Source organism: Lepisosteus platostomus, chromosome 8 (assembly GCF_059453375.1).
Source record: "Lepisosteus platostomus isolate fLepPlt1 chromosome 8, fLepPlt1.hap1, whole genome shotgun sequence".
NCBI classification, from domain to species: Eukaryota; Metazoa; Chordata; class Actinopteri; order Semionotiformes; family Lepisosteidae; genus Lepisosteus; species Lepisosteus platostomus.
Genome location: NC_142618.1, coordinates 10,107,138 through 10,130,814, shown reverse-complemented (window position 1 = coordinate 10,130,814; position 23,677 = coordinate 10,107,138). Strand labels below are relative to the sequence as shown.

Sequence of the window (23,677 nt, the reverse complement as noted above, 5' to 3'; positions counted from 1 at the left end):
AGTCACTTGCTGCTTGTGTAGGCTTTTTGAGGGCTTTGATTTTTGCATCTAAATCCATACTGAGACTGTTGTATTTCTAGATTGTATTTTGCTTCTCAAATAAATCTTGCATTTTTCCCTGACAAAAAAGCATCAATGTACATTAAAAACACTCAAATCCTTTCCCTTCCAGTAGCCGTTTATAAAGTAAGCATGTAGCTGGAACTCCAATTTTTTTTTATCCTCCCAAACTACATCAGCATACAGCTACGTTTATTAAATTCATAATGTGTATATATATTCATAGAAATGCTCCCCGTGGAATGGATGAAATTAAAAAACAGACTGGATTGAGCCTGTAGGCTGTAGTTTCCTCACCTCAAGTACAGGGGTTGTCCCTTTCAGCCCAGATGTAGACAGCTGGGAATTCCAAATTGGGTCAGTATATAATACACAATTGGTGATTCTATAGAAAAGCATTTTGATGGGAAAAGTTAAATTTTCATTTTTGATATAATCTTAAATATAAATATTTGTTCAGAATTCATATATCCAAATATCAGCTCCGATTTTACCGGTGCCAAGATAGTAGTGTCAAAGATTGGCAATCGGCTTCCAGTCTTGTCTGCGTTTTGCGGGATATGGCTTTGTCTCAATTTTTTCCCCAAAAAATGAAAATTATTTTAGAATTTTCTTGGTTCTCTAGATGGTATGAAATGTACATAGCAAGGCGGATATTAGTGATTGATCATCCACATTCCTCCAGCTTTGGCAAAGCTCTGTGGTTTACATAGCTATTATATGAAGTGATACAGGTTTATGCGAGATTGAATTACTTAGATGTAAGTGTGCATCCATTGCAGGTCTTGTGTTTTTGTTGCACCTCTGTCAGACTGATTTGTGCATTCAACAGTCAGGAAACAAAAATGAACTTGTGCCTGACCGTGGCTTGAGGCAACTTTCAGTCACACCTCTCTACTGGTATTCCACCCCCCACATTGTTTGGCTTACAGTTAAAAGCCAAATATTAGTGTTTGTCTGGCTCCTAGTGGGTAAGTGCTTTACATAGGTCAATAAAATGTGACCAATATTCAAATTTGTATTAACCGACATGTAATGTGCAACTTAACACTTTGTCCTGTGCTTCATGATTATGCAAAATAATTACTGTACAAATCTATTAGTACAACAATTTGGTGATCTGGCTGCATAATTTCCAATTCCCTGCCACCTTCACCTCTGTACCTTCGTTGGTTCTTAAATAGCCCTGCTAATACCCTTTATCATTTCCAGGGCAGAAAAAGAACTCTGGAGCTTTCAGGATATACGACTGTATAGTTCAAGTACAGGGGGAAAACAGCTTCTGTTTATCTAGATGTGGAATCAAGTGTGCTCACCTGGTTTGTATTTGATTTGCTTAGCAGATGTCCTTGTCCAGGGCGACTTACAGTAAAGATGATAGACTAAGTTGAAATATAGCACAAGGAACACTTCTGCATGTACAGTCCGGTAAAAAATGTCAACTCACATTTGAATTTTCATTTGGCTATTGAAGAAAAATAAAACCCAATCCATGACCTAAAACTAAATAGGAGTAACAGTCTCCTATAGTTCAATGTGTTATTTCATTTTGAATGGGGACATGGATTCATCATTGCTACTGTACTGAAAATAAAAATGTTATCAATTATACAGAATGAAGTAATGCCCAGCAGAACCGGCATTCATTGTGCTCAGTGCCTGGAGAGCAGACATTGGTGAGATTTATTCATAGAACTCAAATTATATAAACTATAGACAGATGTTCATAATTTTTAAATTTGAACAACTGTTACCACGAGAGTTTCAACATTTCAGACATCTGAAGTTAATTTTCCATTTCCCATGGTTTTTGAAAATGGAATCCTGTCAAGTTCTGAAAACACGGATGTAGCACTAACATTCAAACTGCGGCAAAAGGCAGACAGTGGCTCAACGCAAGAAGCCGTGTAAGGGAATATAAATTAGCTATAGACCACATGCAAATGTAAACTCTGCCCTCCATTTCTATGGCAACCCAGGTGAATTCTGCCAAGCTTTTATTGGGTATAAAATGGGTTATGCTTAAAAACTATAATTGATTTTTTTTCATGTGATGTTTTAGAGGTAGTAAAAGACATTCCCATTAAGTAATAACTTCAACAGACTTGCTAATGACTTCAGAAATGTGAAACTCAATTTCTTAGCAACACTGTAGCTCACCATGTGCTCTTTCATTGCCTTGTGCCTCTTCAAGTGGTTTCATCCACTAAGTTACACAGGTACTAAATTACATAAGTCACAATCTTTATGAATGGCTTTTATACCATTGGCTTGCGTTGCAGTCTTTGCCGTAAAACAATGAGGCGTTATTGGTCCTGCATTTGAGCGTCACATTTTTGACTGTTTTGTGGATTTTGTAGCCTCACATCTGAACTCCCACTGTGACTGTGTGCTGTGACTTTATTATATCTCCATAAATAGGCTCCTGTCACACCACACCTCAATCTGCAATGCAAGTAAGCAGACTTTAGAACCTGATGCCCTGCTTTCTTCATCGTAGTCTGTAGTTTTGGCATAGAGGATCCAAATTCTGATAATTTCCCAACAATTGCTGCAATAGTTTGCCAGTGTTTTTTTGTAGCAAGCTTTGAAGATTTACTGTGGGGCTGTACCTTGAACTCATAATTTAGGTGGCCTAATCATAATCAGTGTCAGCTTCCTTCATAAGTGTTGAACTGGAACTGTTCCATTTCTTATTTCTTTCAGTGACTTTCCTTTCGGTAACTTTTTTTTTAGCTGAGGCTTGTAGGTAGTCCATTCATTATGTTCTCAGTGTTATGCAGTGTTATTGTAAGTCTGACTAAACTACGTAGTATTTTTTCAACTAATGTTATCTTAAAGGGGAAAACTGTCATGCTACATTTCCATGGGCCAGTGACCCAGAGTGCATTCAGCTAAATTCAAGTCAGTTGTCTTCATACTTTTGTCTATGAATTGCACTTGCAGAATAATTCAAACTGGAGTGTTCATCATGTTAAAGATGTTAAGAAACATTTTTGAGTTACTCAACAGTGTCAGATGCTGTCTGTTGGTAACGGATCATAACTTTGTTCTTTATTACTCATTAAATTGTGATATGTTTGCGGAAGGGATCATTAGCACAGATGACAGGGCACATAAATAGGCCTAACTGCTGCTAATCTGAAAGAGGTTCATTAAAGGTGAAGTGATTTTCCATGTTTATTTTTTTGTTTTTGACATTTTGCACTGCAGGTTGGGAAAAAAAGGAATAAATCTTCATAAAGACACTTTGTATGAACAAATTTATTTTGGGGGGGAGCAGCCACAAAAGACATAATGAACTTGCTTCTAAAATGTATCTCTTAGATCTATACTTGGTTACCATGATGTCTGAGTTTAGGGGATATAAACTGCTTAACAGCAGGTTTTAAGTCTGATTTGTTTTCTAAAATGTCACTAAAAAGGACATCTTCAAAGTACAGGACGTTAATTCTGTTAATCTTTTCAGAGACTACAGCAAACCACCGTATGAAGTTTAGAAGGATAACCACTTTAGGAAAATGTAATTTATGCACAGTTTGTAGCAGGGATTGTGGCTACAGTTTGTAGGTTAAAGCTTGTATGGATTAGATGTCACGATCTTTTATTTTTTACGTCATAGACCTGTCATTTGACAAGAATAGTTCTGCAGGGTGCATGACCTTGCTATGAAGAAGAAGATAGGGCTGTTGTCTTATGTAGAAACGGGTATAGGTGGTTTTGATTTGATTAGTGCTTAAAAGGAAGGGGCTGTTTCAGGCTTTTTTTAGGGTTTCCTTCAAAATATCGGTTCTTTACGAGAACGGTGTGTTTATGGATGTTACAGGAAGCTGTGACTCACTGTTTGAAGCTGCAGCTTCCACCTGAAGAACGTGTATTTTTCTCTGTAAACAAAACCGTGTAGCTGCTGGTCTGTGGAGTCTGGCACTCGTGGAGGTGTGTAGCTCAAGGTGACTCATTAGTGAAAGCAGGTGTTAACGCGCCCTGCTCCCACTCCCGTGTGTTAGTCCTAGCCGCGCTGTGCTCTAGCTTTGTTCCTGGACTTTGCTGTGGCTTGTACGTCTGTGCAGCGCAAGTTAGCATTTTTCAGCCTGTATCAGACCTCCGGGACAATTCTTCTTTTCAGCAAGCAGCGCTTTGTGGATCTCTTTAAATTGTGCCGGGGTTTTCCTCATCCAGCTCTATCAAGTTTCAAGTACAGATTGTTTTTTTTTATCTCAAAACCTAACTTTCACTGTTACATTCAATGGGGATCACTTAAAGTATTCAAGTCAAGTCAGGTTCTTTTCTGAAGTTACTGCACAGGCATCCTATGAAGTATCCTGCACAAGTAGCCTTCCTCCATTTTGTTCCAAAGTGTTGCAAGACGGGCTAAAGAGAAACAATACCCATCTGTCACACTTTCCAAGGAGGTTGGAATAGCCATTAAAATTATTTTCTGACATATTTGGAAGGCAAGACAGTGGCCATAGGAGCTTTGATAAAGGCCCCATTGTTGTTTTCACACAGAATGAGCTTGGGATCATGTAACCCCACTGCCAATAAGAAGTATGAATTTTTAAGCAGATGGATAAAATGGGGGCAAAAGTGGTCTGCCACACCGCGACGAGACTAAAGGCTTGTCTTTTTCTCTCCCAGCATGTTATTTCATCATGCACTCTGGATATGCCATTTTACAAGACATTAAATCTGTTACCCGTAGTTCTTAGCAGTAGTGCCTGTGCCTTGGGTCCCCTAAATTAAATTGTTCGCAGCAGTCTATGATTTATAGAGGTCAGCTATCAAAAGCAGTTCTGTCATCTCCTTGAACCAGGCACTTGCTCACTTCCTTGATAGAGTTTGATAGAGTTGCCTTCTTTTCTTATTTGTTATGTTTTGGGGGGGCTCTGCAAGCAGTGATTTGATAAAAGCAAACCACAGAATGCTGTAGTGCAGGTGTTGAGAATGTTTGAAAGATGATTGAGGGAAGCAGATGGCTTTAGTCAGTGGCATCCAGCCAAAAGAGCAGGTGCTGGTCATGTGACCACTGGTTACCAGGGTAATCTGATTGCTCTTGGCATGCAGATGAAAGGAAAGGGGCCCAGTGCGCGGCTATAGCATTGTATAATTTGTGGCAGCGAGAGCGGAAATAAGTGCTGGAAGTGGAGCCTCATAGTAGGGGTGGCTCTTGGCCATGTGTGGTGTAAACTTAGGGAGAGATGAGAGGGAATACAGTATGTCGCAGTTTTTTTTCTTTTTTAGCTTGGCGAGAAACTGTAAGAATGAAATAAATACGCGGCGCGTCTTACATGTCCGAAGTGCACTTCAGTGTAAAGTCCTTGACACCACTGTGAAGTGAAAGAGCAAAATTGTACACTTCGCAACCAGCTTTATTTCACCATATCTGCCTTGATCTGGACCAGCGCTGTGAAAGTTAGCCCTTTTGTTCTTTATCCTTTCCTTTGTACATCAGAGTCTTCTCGAGGGCTGCGTTGGTTCAGGAAGAAAGGATTTTACATATTGCTTGTGACTGAAATTGACGTTACTTTTTTGTATAACAATTTTAGCAGGGACTAGTCATCTGAAATCCAAACCTACAGCTGTAAACCCATTTGTAGCTCAGATGTTATTTATTCTTCATACCAAACCCTGAATTACTTAACCACTTTCTTCCTCTAAAGAGAACTTCCTCTCGCACTGATGTGGAAGTGGCGTATGTCCTCCTTTTATTAAGAAATCTGTCAGTCAATGGGGTGGAGGGGGAGGGAAAAATCAGCTCAAGAGCTCCTATTAAAATGAAACGTCAAGAAGACTTAAGGTTTTGCTTGAAATGCAGGACCTGTCTTCTTTAAAGTGTCATTTAGTTGACCACTTTTGTACCACTTTTTTTCTTTTACTGTTGCATTTTTGTACTGTACGTAGTATATCTTTCCTCTGAGATTTGTCTGCTGGTCAGGCTGAGGACATTTAAGGAAGTGTCATAGACTCAACCTCTAGACTCTGAACTTGGAGGGAGGGGTCGTGGGTTCAGATCGGGTTTGAGACACTGGGGATGTTCCCATTTGCAAAGTTAGAAAAGTACCTTTAACACAAAGGGCTCACATTGCCAGGTGACTGCATTGCATCATTAAAGGATCCCCAAGTCATGGTAATGCATGACTTCCCTGGTAAAATAAAGGAGTTAACATAATCCTAAATCCAATTCCTGCTTGAATATTTCAAATAGACATTTTTTGTAAACAGCCTTTCTGATTAATTTATATGACCTTTTCTAGAAACTGATCCAGTTTTAGGAGAATGAAAAGTAGGGAAACAGTTTGAGTGTACAGAATTGCACTTGCATCTTGTGATATGGGAGCACGTGTAGGGAATTGAACTTCAGCGGTGCATTTGTGTACTGAACATACCCGTCATTTTCTGAAGTCACACACCCAAAGAAGGCTCCACAGCCGAAACGTGTTTCCTTTCTTTTCAGCACAGAATAAACCTTCACTTGTCCCTTTGCAGCCTACGCATGCTGACGCATTTCACTTGAACGTTTTCTGAAGGGGGTTAGGTTTATTAATCTTTCACTTTTATCCCCTCTTTTCAGTGTTAAAAAGCCTGATCCCGAAACAAGCACTACAAAGAAGAAGGAAGGGAAGCGCAAGCGTGAATCCTCTGACAATTCTGACTTGGAAAAAACACCCCCTCCTTCTCCAGAGGAGGAGGAGGATCTGGGCGTTCAGGTAAAGATACTTAATCTTACTGGCTGTGGGGAATAAGGCAAGTGACAGAACTGGGCTATTGTATGGTACCTGTTACACTTAAATTTCAGGTTAGTAAAAGCACTCTATCATGGTTACCTGTGGGACTAACCAAGGCGATCGTTTTAGATGGGTGCGTTTGCATCGCAAAATACATATAATTGGGCCAAGTGAATTCCGGGGTTTTTTTATACATGGTGGTCTTCAAATGGACTGTTGGCAACTGAAGCCCTAGAAATGTGTGGGCAGATTCATGTACTTAAGTCACATTTAAATTTTGCATGCTTTTGAGTTTAATTTGTTGGTTTTCCCAGCCATCACTATTGTAAATGCAACATTTTTCTATTTGCGGCATCTGAATTTTATTATAAATATGTTTTATTAATAGATACAGACAGGACTACCAGTGCATGAGCTATATTGCTAGTAACATTAGAGGAAATGTGAACTGGGTTTTTTTTGTGCTCTTGCATATTACTGGAGTCAGAAAAATCAGATTTCTCCCCATCATTTGCAGTGAAGTGGGAGAAAAGAAATGGCAAGGTGTAAAATTGGTAGTTTAAGGGTAGAAGTGACTAATTCTGTGTCCTTTACTAGACATCCTGTGCTCAACTAGACAGAAATGGGAAATGCAGGACTCCAAAGCAGACAGCCATTAAGTGTTTGTTTGCCCAGATAACGCAGAGTAAAAGAAAACCTTTGTTCAAACTTTGCTATATGTGTGGTATGAAAGCTCGGTAGCTCTCTGCATTATTTCAAACATCATGTAAGATTTTTCCTGAATTGGAACCATAAGATATCCTTTTTCTTAAACATTTTTGCAAAGCCTTTTTAATAAAATTAGACAAGTGGTTTTCAATCTGTCGTTTTTACAAATGATCTAATTTTCTATGGCTCAAAAATGGTTTGCAGCGCATGTGCCCTCTAGCACCAAAAATTGGATAATGCTACTACTGCTAAGTTTATTTATAAAACATAAGTCAACTTCTTCCTCTTTAGTATGCTAATTGGAATTCCTTGGCATTATATCAGCTTTAATCCATTTAGCGTTGTATCACAATACAGTAAATTCTGTTAGACTGTAAGCATATGGAAGCAGTCAAAAAAGAACCATTCAGAAAAAACAAATGACCCAGGGTTTTGACATACTGTAATTATCTTGTTTCCCTGACTTATTCTAAAGGTACTTGCCAATTATGTTTTTCTGAAAGTCTAACCCATCTAATTTAGATTAACCTTACTTTTCTGGTATAGTTTTTCCCTGTCTGCACCCAATCGCTTGCATGTCGCCGCGTAAGGCAGTAACGTGTGTCGAGTTATGAGCCGCGATAACCTGCCGTTGCAGAAGAGACGGTCCAGCAGGCAGGTCAAGAGGAAGCGTTACACTGAGGACTTGGAGTTCAAGATTTCCGATGAAGAAGCGGAGGATGGAGACGCCACAGGACAAAAGTCACCGTCAAACGCTTCGGAGCAGCAGGTCAGCTCTCACCCCACACGCTCCTGCCTCTTTCTCATGGCTGGTCAGGGGTGGTTGCGCAAGGAGGTTTTGCATGTTTGTATCGCTAACCTTTTGAAATAACTTTTAAGGAGGCTCCGGATGCAGAGGGCCCCGTTGTGGAAAAAATCATGGGTATGCGAATGGGGAAGAAGAAGGTAAGGACCTGCCTTTATTTTCGCCGAATGATCAGTAGATTTCTAGGAGATTGCCAAGTTACATTTGTAGAGCACTTGCTTGGGAGACGGTAACCCTGTCGGCATTTCGTAAACCTAAAAAATAATTGGGGTGATTTTTTTTTAATTCAGTTGAAAATCTGAGCTTTAATCGCTGGATTAGTTACTGATTAGTATAATGTTAACCGTTTGAATAAAGTCTTTGATGTAGTTTACCTTTAACCCTTTCACACAAAGAGAAGTAGATGGTGTGTTATTCCTTTGAAACATCCTCAAATAAGTGTAGAACAAGTCAGCCAAAAATAATACTTGTGGCTTTTAGTAGTGCAGCTGCAAATTGGCTGCTGCCTGAGGAAATGGTACGTTTGGCGTCTGCTTAACACTGTGGTTTTGGCAGGAAGCCAAGCTCCGGGTCAGGTTATTGTGAATGGAGCTGCGTGTGGTTGAGGAGGAGTTAAAATGATTCATGACTCAGTTGACACGGAGAGCAGGGTGGTTGGGATTGATAGTTTTTTGTTGAGGTATTACAATAAAGTGAAAAGTCCTGCCAAAAGTGCATTCTAAGTTTTTTAAAATTTCAAACTGTGCTAGTTATTACCCTAAGTAGCTGTGGATTTAAATAGCATTGACAGATGGTTCTTTCAGACACATTCCTCTAATATTAAGCTTATTATTTCAGGCGGAGTCTGGCGAAGAAGTGGATATTGAAGAATTTTACGTCAAATTCAAAAACTTGTGAGTCCTTATTCTAATTTGAAGTGTGCAATACTATTTTCTAAACAGAAATAATGACTGAACTAGAAATGTGAAATTTTTTAAAATGCTCTCAATAAAGGAGTGGACTGTGTTCAAATGACTTTTAAAATCTGTGCATTCAACAAAGTGCTTCTAAGCGGTAATGTTAAAAGCTTGGAACTGCAAGATGTATTGGTGCCATTTCGGATTTAGGGAATGGCAATTCATTATTGAATTTACTCAGTTCTGGTCTCATAACTTTTCAGCAATATTTCATAACTTAATGCAGTTCTAGCCCTTTTATCCTTGTTCAACAGTTTACTGATTATAGAGTAAGACTGTTTTTTTTTTACCTCAATGCCCAGTGTGATGTTGAGATCCTTCTTTGAACACAGTGAGCCTATGCCGCAAAAGGACGCAAAATGTCAGTCTGATAGAGGCATATAAATCGAAAATGCATAGTGTTAAAAATGTTTTATTTTTGAAGAGCTAAAAAATTGCTGTTTTGGTTATTCTTTTTTCAGCCAATATAATTTTTATATTGCCTTAGTATAAGAGGTTATTCCATACTCTGTAAGCTGCTGAACCATTTTTAAGTATAAATATAAATATTTTGCGTTCCTCAGGTATCACTTTACTTTTTCTTGTCTGAATGTCAATACCATCAACAGCCACAAGCACAAACCTGTATTTAAAGTGTTTTTTAAAGTAATTCATATACACTGAAAAAAAGTTAAATGTCTAGTTTAGTGAGAGACTTGAATTCTTGAGTATTCCGAATTGTTTGGGTCTGTCCGAGGAAATGGCTGTATGAATTGTGAAGGTGACTCTTAAGCTCCCTGTTTGCAGTTCCTACCTTCACTGTCGATGGGCTGACATAGAAGAGCTGGGGAAGGACAAGAGAGTCCACCAGAAAGTTAAGAGGTTCAAAGCTAAGCAGTCCCTTAACAATTTCCTCAGTGAGGTGAGCATCCTTCCTCTCCTGTCTTACGAGGACTGGTACACTCTCTGCTAAAGTCCCTTTATTGATCTTTAATTGTTTTGTCCTGTTTCTGAGAAGAGATGAGTGCTTTTCACTGCTGTCAACTTCGCTCTTGCTGTGAATTTCTTGAGTGACATTTGGTTTTGTGAAAATCAATGCTGTTATGTTAAATATTAGAATATTAGGCATGAAAGGCTTAGTGCTCAACACCAGTTTGTAGTATTAAAGCTTTAAGTTTTTTATATGATCAAATTATCATTCCATTAGATCGCAATCCAGAACTGAAGGCAAGCCTTGCTAATTTCCACATTGAATGCTTCACATTAAGGAATACCAAGCAGTCGAAAAACATTGCTTTTGAAAAGCCCTTTTGATTCCTCATTAGTGGATTGTAATTTCACACTTCATTTAAAATATTCTTAAACATTCTCTCACAGTAAAAAGGGTTTTGCACAATAATTAAGAGGCCCAGTTCATAAAGCCTGAGGAATTTGCTTTCCTCATGGGGAGGATTCCTGCTGAATTGTAGCACTTTAATTAATGTGATTTGGGTTTTACTGTCATACATTCTCTTCAGCAAACTTAATATCTAGTTTCCCCTTCGGTTTTCAGATGGATGATGAGCCTTTCAATCCAGACTATGTGGAAGTTGATAGAATTCTGGATGTTTCTCAAAGCACTGATGACAATGGAGAGGTACCTTTCTAAATTTTTCCCCCTTATAGTCACATAGGGGAAAAATGCTTAAGCATTTCATGGTATATTTTATTTATTTGTAAATTGTCAAATATAAATTGCTCGAACAATACACATTTTGTAAAGCAGCTCTTTTTCCACCACTTACCCTCAACTGTTCTAAAAAAAAATTCATTTCTCCATAGCCTGTCACTCACTATCTGGTGAAGTGGTGTTCGCTTCCATATGAAGACAGCACTTGGGAACTGAAGCAGGACATAGACTCGGCTAAGATTGAAGAATTCGAGAAACTTATGGCCAGAGAGCCTGAGCTGAATCGAGTGGTAAGAATTTACACCACACTCTTTTTTTTTTAATATGGGGGGAAAAGGACATGTTCTCGCGGTCACTAGGAAACCACTAATGGGAATTGTTTTATTTAAAACAGGAGCGGCCTCCTGCAAGCGACTGGCAGAAATCCGAGAGTTCCAGGGAATATAAAAATGGAAATGCACTCAGGGAATACCAGCTGGAGGGAGTCAATTGGCTGCTCTTCAATTGGTACAACGCGTATGTATACAATTAGTTATAACTACTCTTTCAAATGTTGCACCATCCCCTTTTCCAGCTGAAAAATATCTGCTATGTCTTTAAGCGTTTCAGTCATTTAACTTGATTTCATTTGCCATATAATTTTTCAGTAGTATTTAAAGTGAATCATGAAGGGAGACCTTGTTACAGTAAAGCACATTTTCCTGATTCCCTTCTGCAGTCTTTTTTTCTCTTCCAGACTTAAACAAGGTTTTTACTCTAGAGCTGTCAGCTTTATGATATTTTTTTTTTCAGACGAAACTGCATTTTGGCAGACGAAATGGGCTTGGGAAAAACTATCCAATCCATTACATTCCTCTATGAGATTTTCTTGAAGGGAATTCATGGCCCTTTCCTGGTTATCGCACCACTTTCTACCATTCCTAACTGGGAGAGGGAGTTTCACACATGGACTGAACTGAATGTGGTTGTGTACCATGGCAGTCAAGCTAGCCGGAGGACGATACAGACATACGAGATGAACTTCAGGGATCCACAGGTGTGTAGACCTAGACAATGCCTTGAAAACGTTTATAGCATCCACAGGCTGCTGTCATTCTAGCAGGTCTGAAGTGTAGATGCAGTAGCAGGGCGTTTTCCATCTTTTCAACCTTTTTGACAAACTTATTAAATGTATGTTGTGCATGTGACTGTTTTATTGATATAAAAATATTTTGTGTTTAAACAAAATGCCACTTTGTGTGCTGATCTTCTGCCCTAGAAAGGAGCAGCACAGCTAGTATAAACTGCTTTTCTGGAAAACCTGACAATTCAGTGTTTTCAGGGAACACTTCAGTAGAACTTGATTTTCTAGTATGACCTTGTATTTGGTGCTGAAAAAAACTGGTACCGCGTGAAGAATGTTTGTTTCTAACTGAACTCTGTTTATGGATTTTAAGAGTGTGGCAAGGGAGAGAAAAAACTAGCCATGCACTACCTTGAAGCTCTGTGCAGGTTAGTCCTCTTACACACTGCATTGCATTTATTTTCTCTGTAAAATGCTGTTCCCTTCAGGGCCGTGTGATAAAGGGAGCCTACAAATTCCACGCTGTCATCACCACCTTTGAAATGATACTGACTGACTGCCCAGAACTGCGGAACATTCAGTGGCGCTGTGTTGTCATTGATGAGGCCCACCGACTGAAGAACAGGAATTGCAAGCTGCTGGAAGGGCTTAAAATGATGGATATGGTTCGTATTGCTCCAGCACATCTGAAACATGCACTGTACGATAATGTCGAAGTGGGCCTTTACATGTTTCTCTCTCATTTGATGCAGGAGCACAAAGTTCTTCTCACTGGGACTCCTTTACAGAATACAGTAGAAGAACTCTTCAGTTTATTGAATTTCTTAGAACCTGAAAGATTCCCTTCAGAGTCCACATTCATGCAAGAGTTTGGTGATTTGAAAACCGAGGAACAGGTATTTGGGGATAGTACATGCTTTATGACTGTTAATTGGAAAAACTCTTAGTGGTTGCAAATGACACTTCATAAATGTGTAGCAGACAAGCAACTGACATTCTGATCTGCATTAAATTAGTTTTATTGTACAAGAATCATATGACTATTGCAGGGTTTTCCTCATGGTTGATATGTTTGATGCCATTATTATTTAAATCGCATGTTGTAATTAATTTATAAGTGCAATTTGCAACCTCTATCACAATTTGTGTTGTATTTGCCTCTAAAACTAGGGGAATGTATTTTTCGAATAAAAAAAGGCAAAATTAATTTTAAGAGACTTACCATTGCTACAAACCCTTGAACATTTCAGTTGTTTTGTTTTTTAGAAATAGCTTTAAATGGGTTCCAGTAGTGACTTCAAAGGTGCAGTGCAGGAGGAAGAGGAACAGATAGCCATGTGACAGGACAATAACTTTATTCAGGTGAAAGGAAGAGCCATTAACTGCAAAGTGAGTTAAGGTATCCATTTAGATGAAAAATAGCTATAAATTGCCTATAACCAGTTATTTAGCAAGAGGTATTCTGTAGTTTTATATCCTTGCCCTCAGTCTGATTTTTACCTTATCTGATGGTCAGCAACTGTAACTGAACTCATGGTTGGTGAAGTTGGTAAAAAAAAATCTTTAATTAGAATTGGGATATTCAGGTGTGACCTAACATTTTAAAGAATGTCTAACAAGAACCTTGCATCTCGTAGGTGCAAAAACTCCAGGGTATCTTGAAACCAATGATGCTGAGGCGACTGAAGGAAGATGTTGAGAAGAACTTGGCACCAAAGGAAGAGACCATCATTGAGGTAGAGCTCACCAACATCCAGAAGAAGTACTACCGTGCTATTCTGGAGAAGAACTTTGCCTTCCTATCTAAGGGGGGTGGAGGCGGCGGCAATGCAAATGTACCAAACCTTTTAAACACTATGATGGAGCTTAGGAAGTGCTGCAACCACCCTTACCTTATTAATGGTAAGATACTTGTTTTTTTTTCCTGTTGTTTGATTGTTCTAGTAGTATCAGAATAGTCATTTCTTGAGTTGAAATCTTGTCATTTGGGAAGTAGAAAATAATTTTTGAGTGACTTATACATGATGAGGTTACCTCAATATAAATGTAAGTTGTTGTAGACTTTTAGTTTTGTACCAAAAGGTGGTGGGCTGGGAATCGAGTTTTGCGTCTTGCTTCTTGTAGATGTTGGGCTTACATTCCTAGTTACATGGTGTCCATGTGGATTCCCGACCGACAGTTGTCTTTTGGTGATGTAAGAGTTGAAAAGAGGTTTTAGGCTCGTGCCTGCTGTCTGTAAAAGTGGATTTCCTTACACTTGAGCTCTAGAGGAAACTGAGTGAAGCCATGCTGCCTGTTACTTATAAAGAAATGCTGTTAAACACCACCTCACATCTTGCCGATGCAGGTGCTGAAGAGAAAATTCTGGAAGAGTTCAGGGAGACTCATCATTCCGACTATCCAGATTTTCACCTCCAGGCGATGATCCAGGCTGCTGGAAAGCTAGTGCTGATTGACAAGCTGCTGCCAAAACTAAAGGCTGGTGGCCACAGGGTGCTTGTCTTCTCCCAGATGGTCCGATGCCTGGACATTTTGGAGGACTACCTCATCCAGAGAAGGTACGACTTAGCAGCATGCAGTGTCCCACCACTTGTGCCCCCCCTCCCCCAACGTACACAGACAAGTACTCATTACAAAAAAAAAAATCCCGTCAGCTTTAGTTGATTTTGTACTTCTGCCATTTAAAGTCTATCTATATAGAATATTAATTGTACTCCACAGATGGACTTTCTTTTGATTCTACTTCTTTGGGAGTCACGGGGCTTGTTGCATTACCTAATTAATGCGTCGAAACGTTTTATTTTAACAACCCTTGAGAAATATGAAAAAACATATAATTAAACTAATTTTCACACAGCAACTGAGAATTTAAATAAGGTAGTTCTTGACTTGATTGATTATATATCAGCGTTGGAGCATAATTACTCGGTGTCCTACATATTACACTAGGTATGAGATATGTTTTTCCAAGAAGCTGAATGCTGTGTTTGTTTCTGCAGATACCCCTATGAGCGAATTGATGGCAGAGTAAGGGGTAACCTTCGACAGGCAGCTATAGACAGGTTCTCCAGACCCGATTCAGATAGGTTTGTGTTTCTGCTGTGCACAAGAGCAGGAGGCCTGGGCATTAACCTCACTGCGGCTGATACCTGCATTATCTTTGATTCAGATTGGAATCCGCAGAATGATTTGCAGGTGAGACTGGGGTGATTGACTTGGAATTGCTCAGTTGTCTTGTTTTGGCATGCATATTTAACTTTTGTGTTTATTCAATTCCTCTTCACTGTTGTTCTTCTCTCCTATAGGCTCAAGCAAGATGTCACAGAATCGGTCAGAGTAAAGCTGTCAAAATCTATCGGTTGATAACCAGGAATTCCTATGAAAGGGAGATGTTTGACAAAGCTAGTTTAAAGCTAGGTCTGGATAAGGCTGTGCTGCAGTCTATGAGTGGTAGAGAGAATGCTGCTAATGGGGTAGGTACACCAAACTAGTGCACTAGTCCTTGTGTCTAGAATTTACTCTTGTCATAAGAAGCTCATCTGTGGAATATTGTACATTGTTTTGCTACATTACATTTCCAATCCTTACTTCCAAGTAATTTTAAATAATTGGGTGTAAAAATGTTTAAGCATTTTCAATTTTGAGTGTAGTGTTTCATAGTAACAGCCAATAACTCCCTTGTATGTGATGAAATACTCCAAATGTAATAAAAGGTAAATATTCAGTAGGTTAAAAAGCGGCAAACCCTACCCAAATTTGTTGAGTGCTCTTAGACATTCAACATTAGAAAACAGAGCTAGCTACTTGAAGAAAGTCAGTTTTATAATAAGAACATTCTTAATCTATTGAATTCCTTGTCAAAAAGAACATAATTTCAATAAAACAGATCGAGGTAAAAATATTCAGAACTATACATGCCAAGATGAAATGCGATGAGGATCAGTTTGTTGAAAGATAACTGAGATTTTGAATACATGTAAATTAGCTGAAGGCCAAACATTTTGAACATTTTGAAGATAATGGTTTAACTATTGAGCTGTTCAGTGGAGTACTGAAAAACCGCCATGGTCCGTCGTAAGAGCTGCTGGTATCGGCAGTGGAAGAAAGAGTTGTAATACAAGTTCATGTCACATTCAAGGTGCAGCAGCTTTCAAAGAAAGAAATTGAAGACCTGCTTCGCAAAGGAGCTTATGGGGCACTCATGGATGAGGAGGATGAAGGCTCCAAATTCTGTGAAGAGGATATTGATCAAATATTGCAGAGACGAACACAAACCATTACCATTGAATCTGAAGGAAAAGGATCCACTTTCGCAAAGGTACAGTTCTCTACAGAATGAAGCATGAGAGAGATCAGTATGTTGGCTGATGCCACACTGCAAGGTCCTAATTAGTCATGATGTACAGCAGATGTATCTATTATATGAGAAGGACACCTGGTAAATGTGCATTTAAGATGGTCATTATGCAGTTTTGTATCTGGTATCACTGTTGATTTCAACTCTTCCTTAAGGCAAGCTTTGTATCATCTGGGAACAGAACTGATATATCTCTGGAAGATCCTGACTTTTGGCAAAAATGGGCTAAGAAAGCAGAACTTGATATGGATGCAATAAATGGAAGGGTGAGTGATCTGTAACATTGCTTGTGAGAGGCATGGGTATGTTCATAAAAACAGGCATATTCTGTGTATTGTTTTATCTTGCATTGATCTAATGGCTTATTTTCAGCCAGTTTGCTTTAATTAAAACAAAAAAAATTAAAACTGAAAAATGTGTTCAGTACATAAGGTAGCTCTGTTTTAAGTTGAATTTCTGTTTTGACATTATTTCTGATAGTAACATGTCTGACAGGTGTCCCTGAACCTGTCTGACGGTCATTTTGTTCTGATAACAATCTGTGTGCGTGCTTTGGTTATTTTCACTACGTGTTGCACAAGATATACTGGCTGTTTCAGTCCTAAATACCCATGTGCTTGTAAACTGTCTGAAACACAAGCTTCATGGACTTGAAACCCTTAGATCTTGAAGGTATTTCAGGGATCTGACTGCTTATAATTAGGGCATCTTAAAAATCAGGTATTGCATCTTAACAGGACTGAAAATTTAAGCACTATTCATAATGATGTCTTTCCCAACATTTGAGAACAAAGAACAAAGGTTTAATTCATTTTTTTTCCTTCAGAATAACCTTGTAATTGACACACCAAGAATTAGGAAGCAGACCCGTCACTACAGTTCTGTGAAAGAGGAAGAAATGATGGAGTTTTCTGAGCTGGAAAGTGACTCAGAGGAGAAGCCCAATGTGAAGCTCCGCCGACCTCAGGATAAATCCCAGGGTTACCCTCGCAGCGAGTGCTTCAGAGTGGAGAAGAACCTGCTGGTGTACGGGTGAGTTCAGGGCAGAGGCCAATAGGGTAGACTGAATGGAGAAAAAGATGGAGAGAGAAGCCATTGAAGAATTATCGATAGAGGGGTTATCTCACTCAGACACCACAAGTCTGGTTCCTCCTTTTAAAATTGTGTGTAAATATTCCTAAAGAAAAAGGTGGGTCAAATGGCTTTTAGAATACAAAGTTTACAGGTCTTCATAGTGAAAGCTGGAAAATCTCTTGTTGAGAAGGGGCTGTTGTATGTTCTGTGCGATGTACATGATCACATTTTTCCATATGATTGGTTATTTTGTTTGTGCCCCCCCCCCCCCTGCAATGAGCAACAAAGGGTGTGGTGCTCTTGGGTGCAGACAGTTAATCAGACTATTGACACTTCTGCAGCTCAGTCTTCATGGTTCACTGGTCACACTGAATCTGACCAGCACTCTTCTAGTTAACAGCCTGGAGCCTCAGGCCATACAGGCAATTAAATCTGTCAAGTTTCGCACCATGTTCTGCCAGGCTTGTTTTGCAGGAGGAAAATTTTGTTAAAGTTCAAAATGTCTCCTTAATTATGAGCCAAGATCATTTGCAGCATCTATATTTATAATGCCGGGTCATTGACAGAGGTGCTTTTGTTCATAATTGATTTCTGTATTAAAGATGAGAGACAGAACACAATATTTTATTGCATTGCATGCAGTGTGCTCCATATATCCAGACAAACTCTTATCAGCTATTCAGTGTCCTAATTGGTCCGCAAATACAGTTCTTTATCAATGGTGTGAACACAAGTTAAAGCAACCTGCTAAATTCCTTTTCAGGAAGCTAGTATGGTTGGTCTGGCCTTTAGAGCATTGTATCTTTTTAAACAGGCAGGGTTTCAAATGCCCAGTCCTATTGAACGCCTGTCTGTTCTGAATGAGATTTAGATGGGTAACAAATGGTTCAGCATTTTTCAGTCACTGTTATGTGCATGACAAATGTTTAAACACTTGTTACCATTCTAACGGTCTCGGTATTTCTATAAATACCCTCTTAAAAGAAGAAACTAAGGCTCGCTCCTCCCCTCCCTTCTAGCTGGGGACGATGGACCGATATCCTGTCTCATGGGCGGTTTAAGCGGCAGCTGAAGGAGCAGGACGTGGAGACCATCTGCCGCGCTGTGCTGGTTTACTGCCTCAATCACTACAAGGGAGATGAGAACATCAAGAGCTTCATTTGGGACCTGATCACCCCTACTGAAGATGGACAGACCCGAGCTTTGCAGAACCACTCGGGTAGGTAACGCCTCCAGAAGCCTGAATGGGGTGCTTTTGTTTAGAAAGAGTCCTGAATGAAAGTTTGTGAAAATTGTTTTGGATTAAGGGATTTTAATAACTGCAGTGTACTCCTGCTTAAATATGTTTTATTTGGAGGGGCTGGTATTCATGAACATATATTTGATGTAAACGCTCTGCATACTGTGTTTCCTTCATAGGCTTGTCTTGCATTGTGAAAGAACTAGGCGAGTATTATGGTGTTTAACACGTCCATAGTAGCTTTCCTGAAGCATCTTATGTGAGCAGTTTAAAGACAAGCTTGTCATGTATTCATGTATTGCACCGTGGGCCAAATCAAACACCTAAAAAACCAACATCCAGACAGCAGCTTGCTTTTGTGGCATCCCCCATTTATCAGGCTGAATAATCTTCGAATGATATGGGATGTTCTACAGATGTTCTGCTTTAACAGAGGTAACTACAGGACTGGGTAACAAAGCAGCTGGAATTTGCCAATGTAGATAAGTCTGGTCAAGTATATGTACATAGATTAAGTTTTAATTAAGGACGTACTACATGCCCAGTCAAGTTGATTTTAAATTGAGATGGATTTTAACTTATTCCAATAAAATTCCATCGCTGGAAAAAATGATCTTTCTTTGAGGCAGTCTTTTATAAATTTCACCGCTGTTCCCACAGGGCTGTCTGCTCCAGTACCCAGGGGACGCAAAGGAAAGAAGGTTAAAACACAGGCTGCTCAGCCATTCATTCAGCAGGCAGACTGGCTGGCGAGCTGTAACCCTGACACCCTCTTCCAGGAAGACAGTTACAAGAAGCACCTGAAACACCACTGTAACAAGTAAGTCAGGCACCTTTTAGATTCTTTTAAAAGTAAAAGCTATACTGTGCGCTTTGGATGTACAAGGCAGACATTACGCCGCGATGCTTTTCTACCATATCTTCAAGCAAGAGTCTGTTAATAGAGTAGTGTTTAATAAGCCCAAATTAAGCTCAAGTTTCATTACACACAAGCAAGCTAAAATTGAAATGCTTGCAAGAATAGATCAATCCTGTAATTATACATGTCTGCAGGTTAGGATTAAAGATGAAGCCTGAAGCTTGTTTCCTGTGCTCTTAATTTGTATTTGTGAAATTGCTGGTTATGACAGCAGAAGATATCATGAATTTCCCCACAGAGTGCTGACTGTCCACCCTCATTCTCATTTGGACCTTACCATTGTGGTTTAACGTGCTGCTTAGTGCATTCCCTTTACCTGGCACCATGTCATGGATGTCTTGATTGCATGCTTCACAACACCTAGGATTCTTCATTTTAGATTTATAATCTGTTTCATTTTAGAATGACAGCAAATGTCTGCTAAAGGTTTAGCTTTCATATAGATAAGGGCCATCCTGTATACTGTGCTTTTTCTGTTGCTTCAAGGGTGTAGCATGATATTCCAGCCAGTATTAGGTCTTGCAAGTCAGTCAGCCCTTTTTAATTCTTAAGTCACTTATTCTTGTAACATTCTATGAGTTTTATGAATTTATGGGACAACAGTTATATAATCCCTGTTATTCATTGTCAAACAATTCTCAAGGCTCTATAATTTCTAATTCACAAGTACCTGATTTTTGCTTCCATTGCATGGCATTGCTTTGTTGCAGAATAGCTCGTCAAGTATGATTTTTTTTTTAAAAACACAGCCAGGTATTGTTCTGTCATGGCAAGGCCATAAAAGCTGGGTTTGCATAGCTGTCTTTTTACAACTTCTGATGTGCTTCCAAAAATGGAATCGGGCAACAGCTGAGGAAATTTTACGAGATAATGAAGCAGAACACTTACTGCCAGCCATCTGCTCGCTTGTTTACAAACTTGCCTCAGTACTTTAGAGGTGCTGGCAGGACGTGTCCAAACTTCACAAACTGCATTAGGTGGAAATAAATGAAATGCGCCTGGGCTCCGCTCTGCTCGCTTCCTCTCTGTGCAACGCAAACCGGTTGCCAGGCAGACCTGTTGGAAGCCAGCGAAAAGCACCACACAGAGGTGATTATGTGCCACCATCTGTCATGCTTCAAGCCTACCATACAGCATGGCTAATCAGCCTTGGCAGGATGATGGATGAACTGCAACAGATGCCAAAAGCTACTGTTGGCAAACAGTCCCAAAGTTAAGAACTTTTCTCTCTCCCTCCCTAGAGTCCTGCTGCGGGTCCGCATGCTGTACTATCTCAGGCAAGAAGTTATCGGCGACCAAGCAGACAAGATTTTAGAGGGCACGGATTCAAGGTTGGTGTAAAAGCGGCTGTTCTTTCTGTGGTGCCACTGTCACCAAGATGCGCTATCATCTACAGGGGGCACAAACAGGCCACTTTTGGTGTAAATTAGACTGTGATTTGTATGTTGACGTACATTCACAAGCTGAACATGTAACTTTGTGACAGCGTTGTTTTAGGTTATTTGTGGGGAAAAGCCAGATCAGAACACGAAAAAACGTAAGACCAAACGTACGTCTTTTCCTAAGCAGTAATACTTGCTTTTTGTAATGTGTTGGAAATTGGTTAATGTTGCTCACAAGACATTTCACTATGACCAAAAGTACGTTTTAGAAATTCCTCGATTTAACCTTTTTATTTTTCTTGGGGTCACAGTGAAATTGATGTTTGGATTCCTCAACCATTCCATGCTGAAGTGCCTACTGACTGGTGGAATAGGGAAGCTGATAAATCTCTGCTCATTGGAGTCTTTAAACATGGTATGTAGTTTAAGTGAGGTTTATTTAAATGTAAGATGTATGACCTGTTTCTACGTTTTCTATTAATTATGTTTTCAGATCGAAGATTATTTTGCAGATCTTCAATCCCATAGAGAGGCTAGTTATAAAATAAAGCAGTTTTCTGCGGATTGATCATTTAGCATAGTTTCTTATTAATGGTTGAGAAGCACTTGTAATCAGACCTTGCTCTGGTTTTCAGCCTTTTGTGCACTTGCTACCTTGTCTTGCCAGCCAGTGTCAGAGTGGCTGGTGGGTTTAACCTCTGCTATTAATCTGTACAAGTGCCTCATGGGCTTTCTTCCAAGCAGTATTTCACAAAATGTCAGCACAGAGACCTTCCCATTCCCCGGAGTGGGAAGCTGCCTTGTTAACTTTGAAGGGCTGCGATGTGTAGCAGCCATGATATATACAGCAAGCCGTTCCTAATCATAATCCCAATTCACTGGAGGTCATGGAGGAACCCTCAGCGGCATGGCCCTACTGCAGGAAAGAATGATAGCTTATAAACCCTTTCATGATTACAGTTTGGCTTCAGGCTCTACAGCGGTTAGAAACAATGTGTCACAGTATAAATCCTAATTGAAATGTGATGTTCTGGTAGGAGGGAGGGGAGGAGGGGAGGGGGGTTCACGGGGCCTGGCTGATCGTGGGCTCAGCTGAAGTGGGTCCAGTCTGACAATCATCTCCCCGCAGTGCGCTGTTGAGATCTGCCGTTTTAAATCTGTTCTACATGGGCAGTTCCAAAGCGAATTCCCATTTGGGTGTGGGTGTCTCTCTCTGGTGTAGGATTTTAGATTTTTTTTTTCGCCACCCTTTTGTGTGACAGTGCCTGTTACATTGAAATTCATGTTGAAGGTTTCTAATTCTATTGTAAACTTTTGTTTTTTTCTGAGGCATAGCAGGGGTCCTAATGTCGTTATCATATTTGATAGCTCTATGCTGAATATGCTTTTTGTGAAGGTCAAGCAAGTTTTTTTTTTAAAGCTATGTTGGTGACCTTTCCAATCCTTTCTCTTCCTAGGACTGTTTTGAGTCCTGTTTGTACATCTCCTGTTCTGTCGAAGTGAGCAGACAACATTTTGCTCTCGGCCATAAGTGTTTACCAAATTGCTCATAGCTGAAAACAACGTCTGTAATCAGACAGTGTCTGTAATCGTCTGGGTTAATACTTAATATTCCCTTGATTGTAAGGAGCCACATTGAATACATGGAGGTGATTCAGACAGTCTGTTATGCTCCCCTTCCACCCCTTGCATTTCTTTTACCTCATGATAAGATGGCTTTTCGATATTATGCCAACGCATACATTTTTTTCACAAGTATGTTTTTGATATCCCAGTTATTACATTCCCGATTTATTTTTGTTAAAAGTATGTGAAAGTAAGAAAAACCAGGCAGGTTTGCAGCGGGGAAACTCACCAGCCCAGCCAGCGTTGCTGTCTCGCAGGTTGCCGAGAAAACCAATAGAAATTGAAGATGATGGGGGGGAAATTTGCCCTTTATGTCCTTCAAAGCATCTTCTCTACCAGTTTCCACAGCATTTAGCCTGCACACAAGTTGGAGTGTTTGAGACATAAGCTTCTTGGATGGTGCATTTTTCATTTGTGTTTTTCCCCCACTACAAGGCTAATTTTCTCCCTCTTGTTCCACCTGTCAGGGTATGAGAAGTACAATTCCATGCGAGCTGACCCTAGTCTATATTTTTTGGAAAGAGTGGGGATGCCAGATGCCAAGGCTATTGCTGCAGAACAGAGAGGAGCTGACATGATGGCAGATGGTGCTGATGGGTAAGAAGGGCTACAATACACTTATTCCTCTAAGACCCTTTTTTTGGTAACTGTGCAGTCTGTAATTTTGTGTCTTAAAATCCTTCTCCTAGGGGTGATTTTGACAGAGAAGATGAGGACCCAGAGTACAAGCCAGCCAGAATGCCTTTCAAGGATGAAATGGATGTGAGTCAGCAAACAATTTAAAGTCATTGCACCTTTTGGTATCTGCAGTCCTGACAGTATTTTAATGTTCTTTTTTATGTTGAATAGGAGTTTGCAAATTCACCTTTGGATGATAAAGAGGAAGCCATGGATGTTGAAAATTCAGGTAATTTTTTTGACATGCCTGAACACACTTCCACACAAAAACCTCGGAATGTGCCATCTACATTACTCATGTATATTGTGACTTGCATTCGGTGTTTTCTGAGACAGATGGCTAAGTGTGTTAACAGTTACTTATTGTTTAATCCTTGGACATGTTCTGTTGAAGTATTGTTTGAAGAAAAGAATGCACTGTTAGGAAAATCCAGGA

The 23,677-nt window shown here is 39.7% G+C and overlaps 1 protein-coding gene across 4 annotated transcripts in view; it reads left to right on the top strand.

The window, feature by feature from the left end:
* chd7 (chromodomain helicase DNA binding protein 7) overlaps positions 1-23,677 on the top strand; it is a 78,653-nt gene that overhangs the window by 42,653 nt on the left and 12,323 nt on the right. For all 4 annotated transcript variants that reach the window (XM_088642369.1, XM_088642366.1, XM_088642368.1 and 1 more), the window contains exons 4-28: positions 6,632-6,767; positions 8,131-8,262; positions 8,373-8,438; positions 9,136-9,191; positions 10,041-10,155; positions 10,786-10,869; positions 11,055-11,192; positions 11,297-11,418; positions 11,695-11,938; positions 12,454-12,630; positions 12,718-12,861; positions 13,603-13,867; positions 14,313-14,523; positions 14,965-15,160; positions 15,271-15,438; positions 16,104-16,283; positions 16,478-16,588; positions 17,149-17,354; positions 18,416-18,615; positions 19,297-19,456; positions 20,797-20,886; positions 21,249-21,352; positions 23,031-23,160; positions 23,253-23,325; positions 23,413-23,470. In XM_088642369.1, coding sequence (XP_088498495.1) covers positions 6,632-6,767; positions 8,131-8,262; positions 8,373-8,438; positions 9,136-9,191; positions 10,041-10,155; positions 10,786-10,869; positions 11,055-11,192; positions 11,297-11,418; positions 11,695-11,938; positions 12,454-12,630; positions 12,718-12,861; positions 13,603-13,867; positions 14,313-14,523; positions 14,965-15,160; positions 15,271-15,438; positions 16,104-16,283; positions 16,478-16,588; positions 17,149-17,354; positions 18,416-18,615; positions 19,297-19,456; positions 20,797-20,886; positions 21,249-21,352; positions 23,031-23,160; positions 23,253-23,325; positions 23,413-23,470 — 3,566 coding nt within the window. The remainder of the gene's footprint in view (positions 1-6,631; positions 6,768-8,130; positions 8,263-8,372; positions 8,439-9,135; positions 9,192-10,040; positions 10,156-10,785; positions 10,870-11,054; positions 11,193-11,296; positions 11,419-11,694; positions 11,939-12,453; positions 12,631-12,717; positions 12,862-13,602; positions 13,868-14,312; positions 14,524-14,964; positions 15,161-15,270; positions 15,439-16,103; positions 16,284-16,477; positions 16,589-17,148; positions 17,355-18,415; positions 18,616-19,296; positions 19,457-20,796; positions 20,887-21,248; positions 21,353-23,030; positions 23,161-23,252; positions 23,326-23,412; positions 23,471-23,677) is intronic.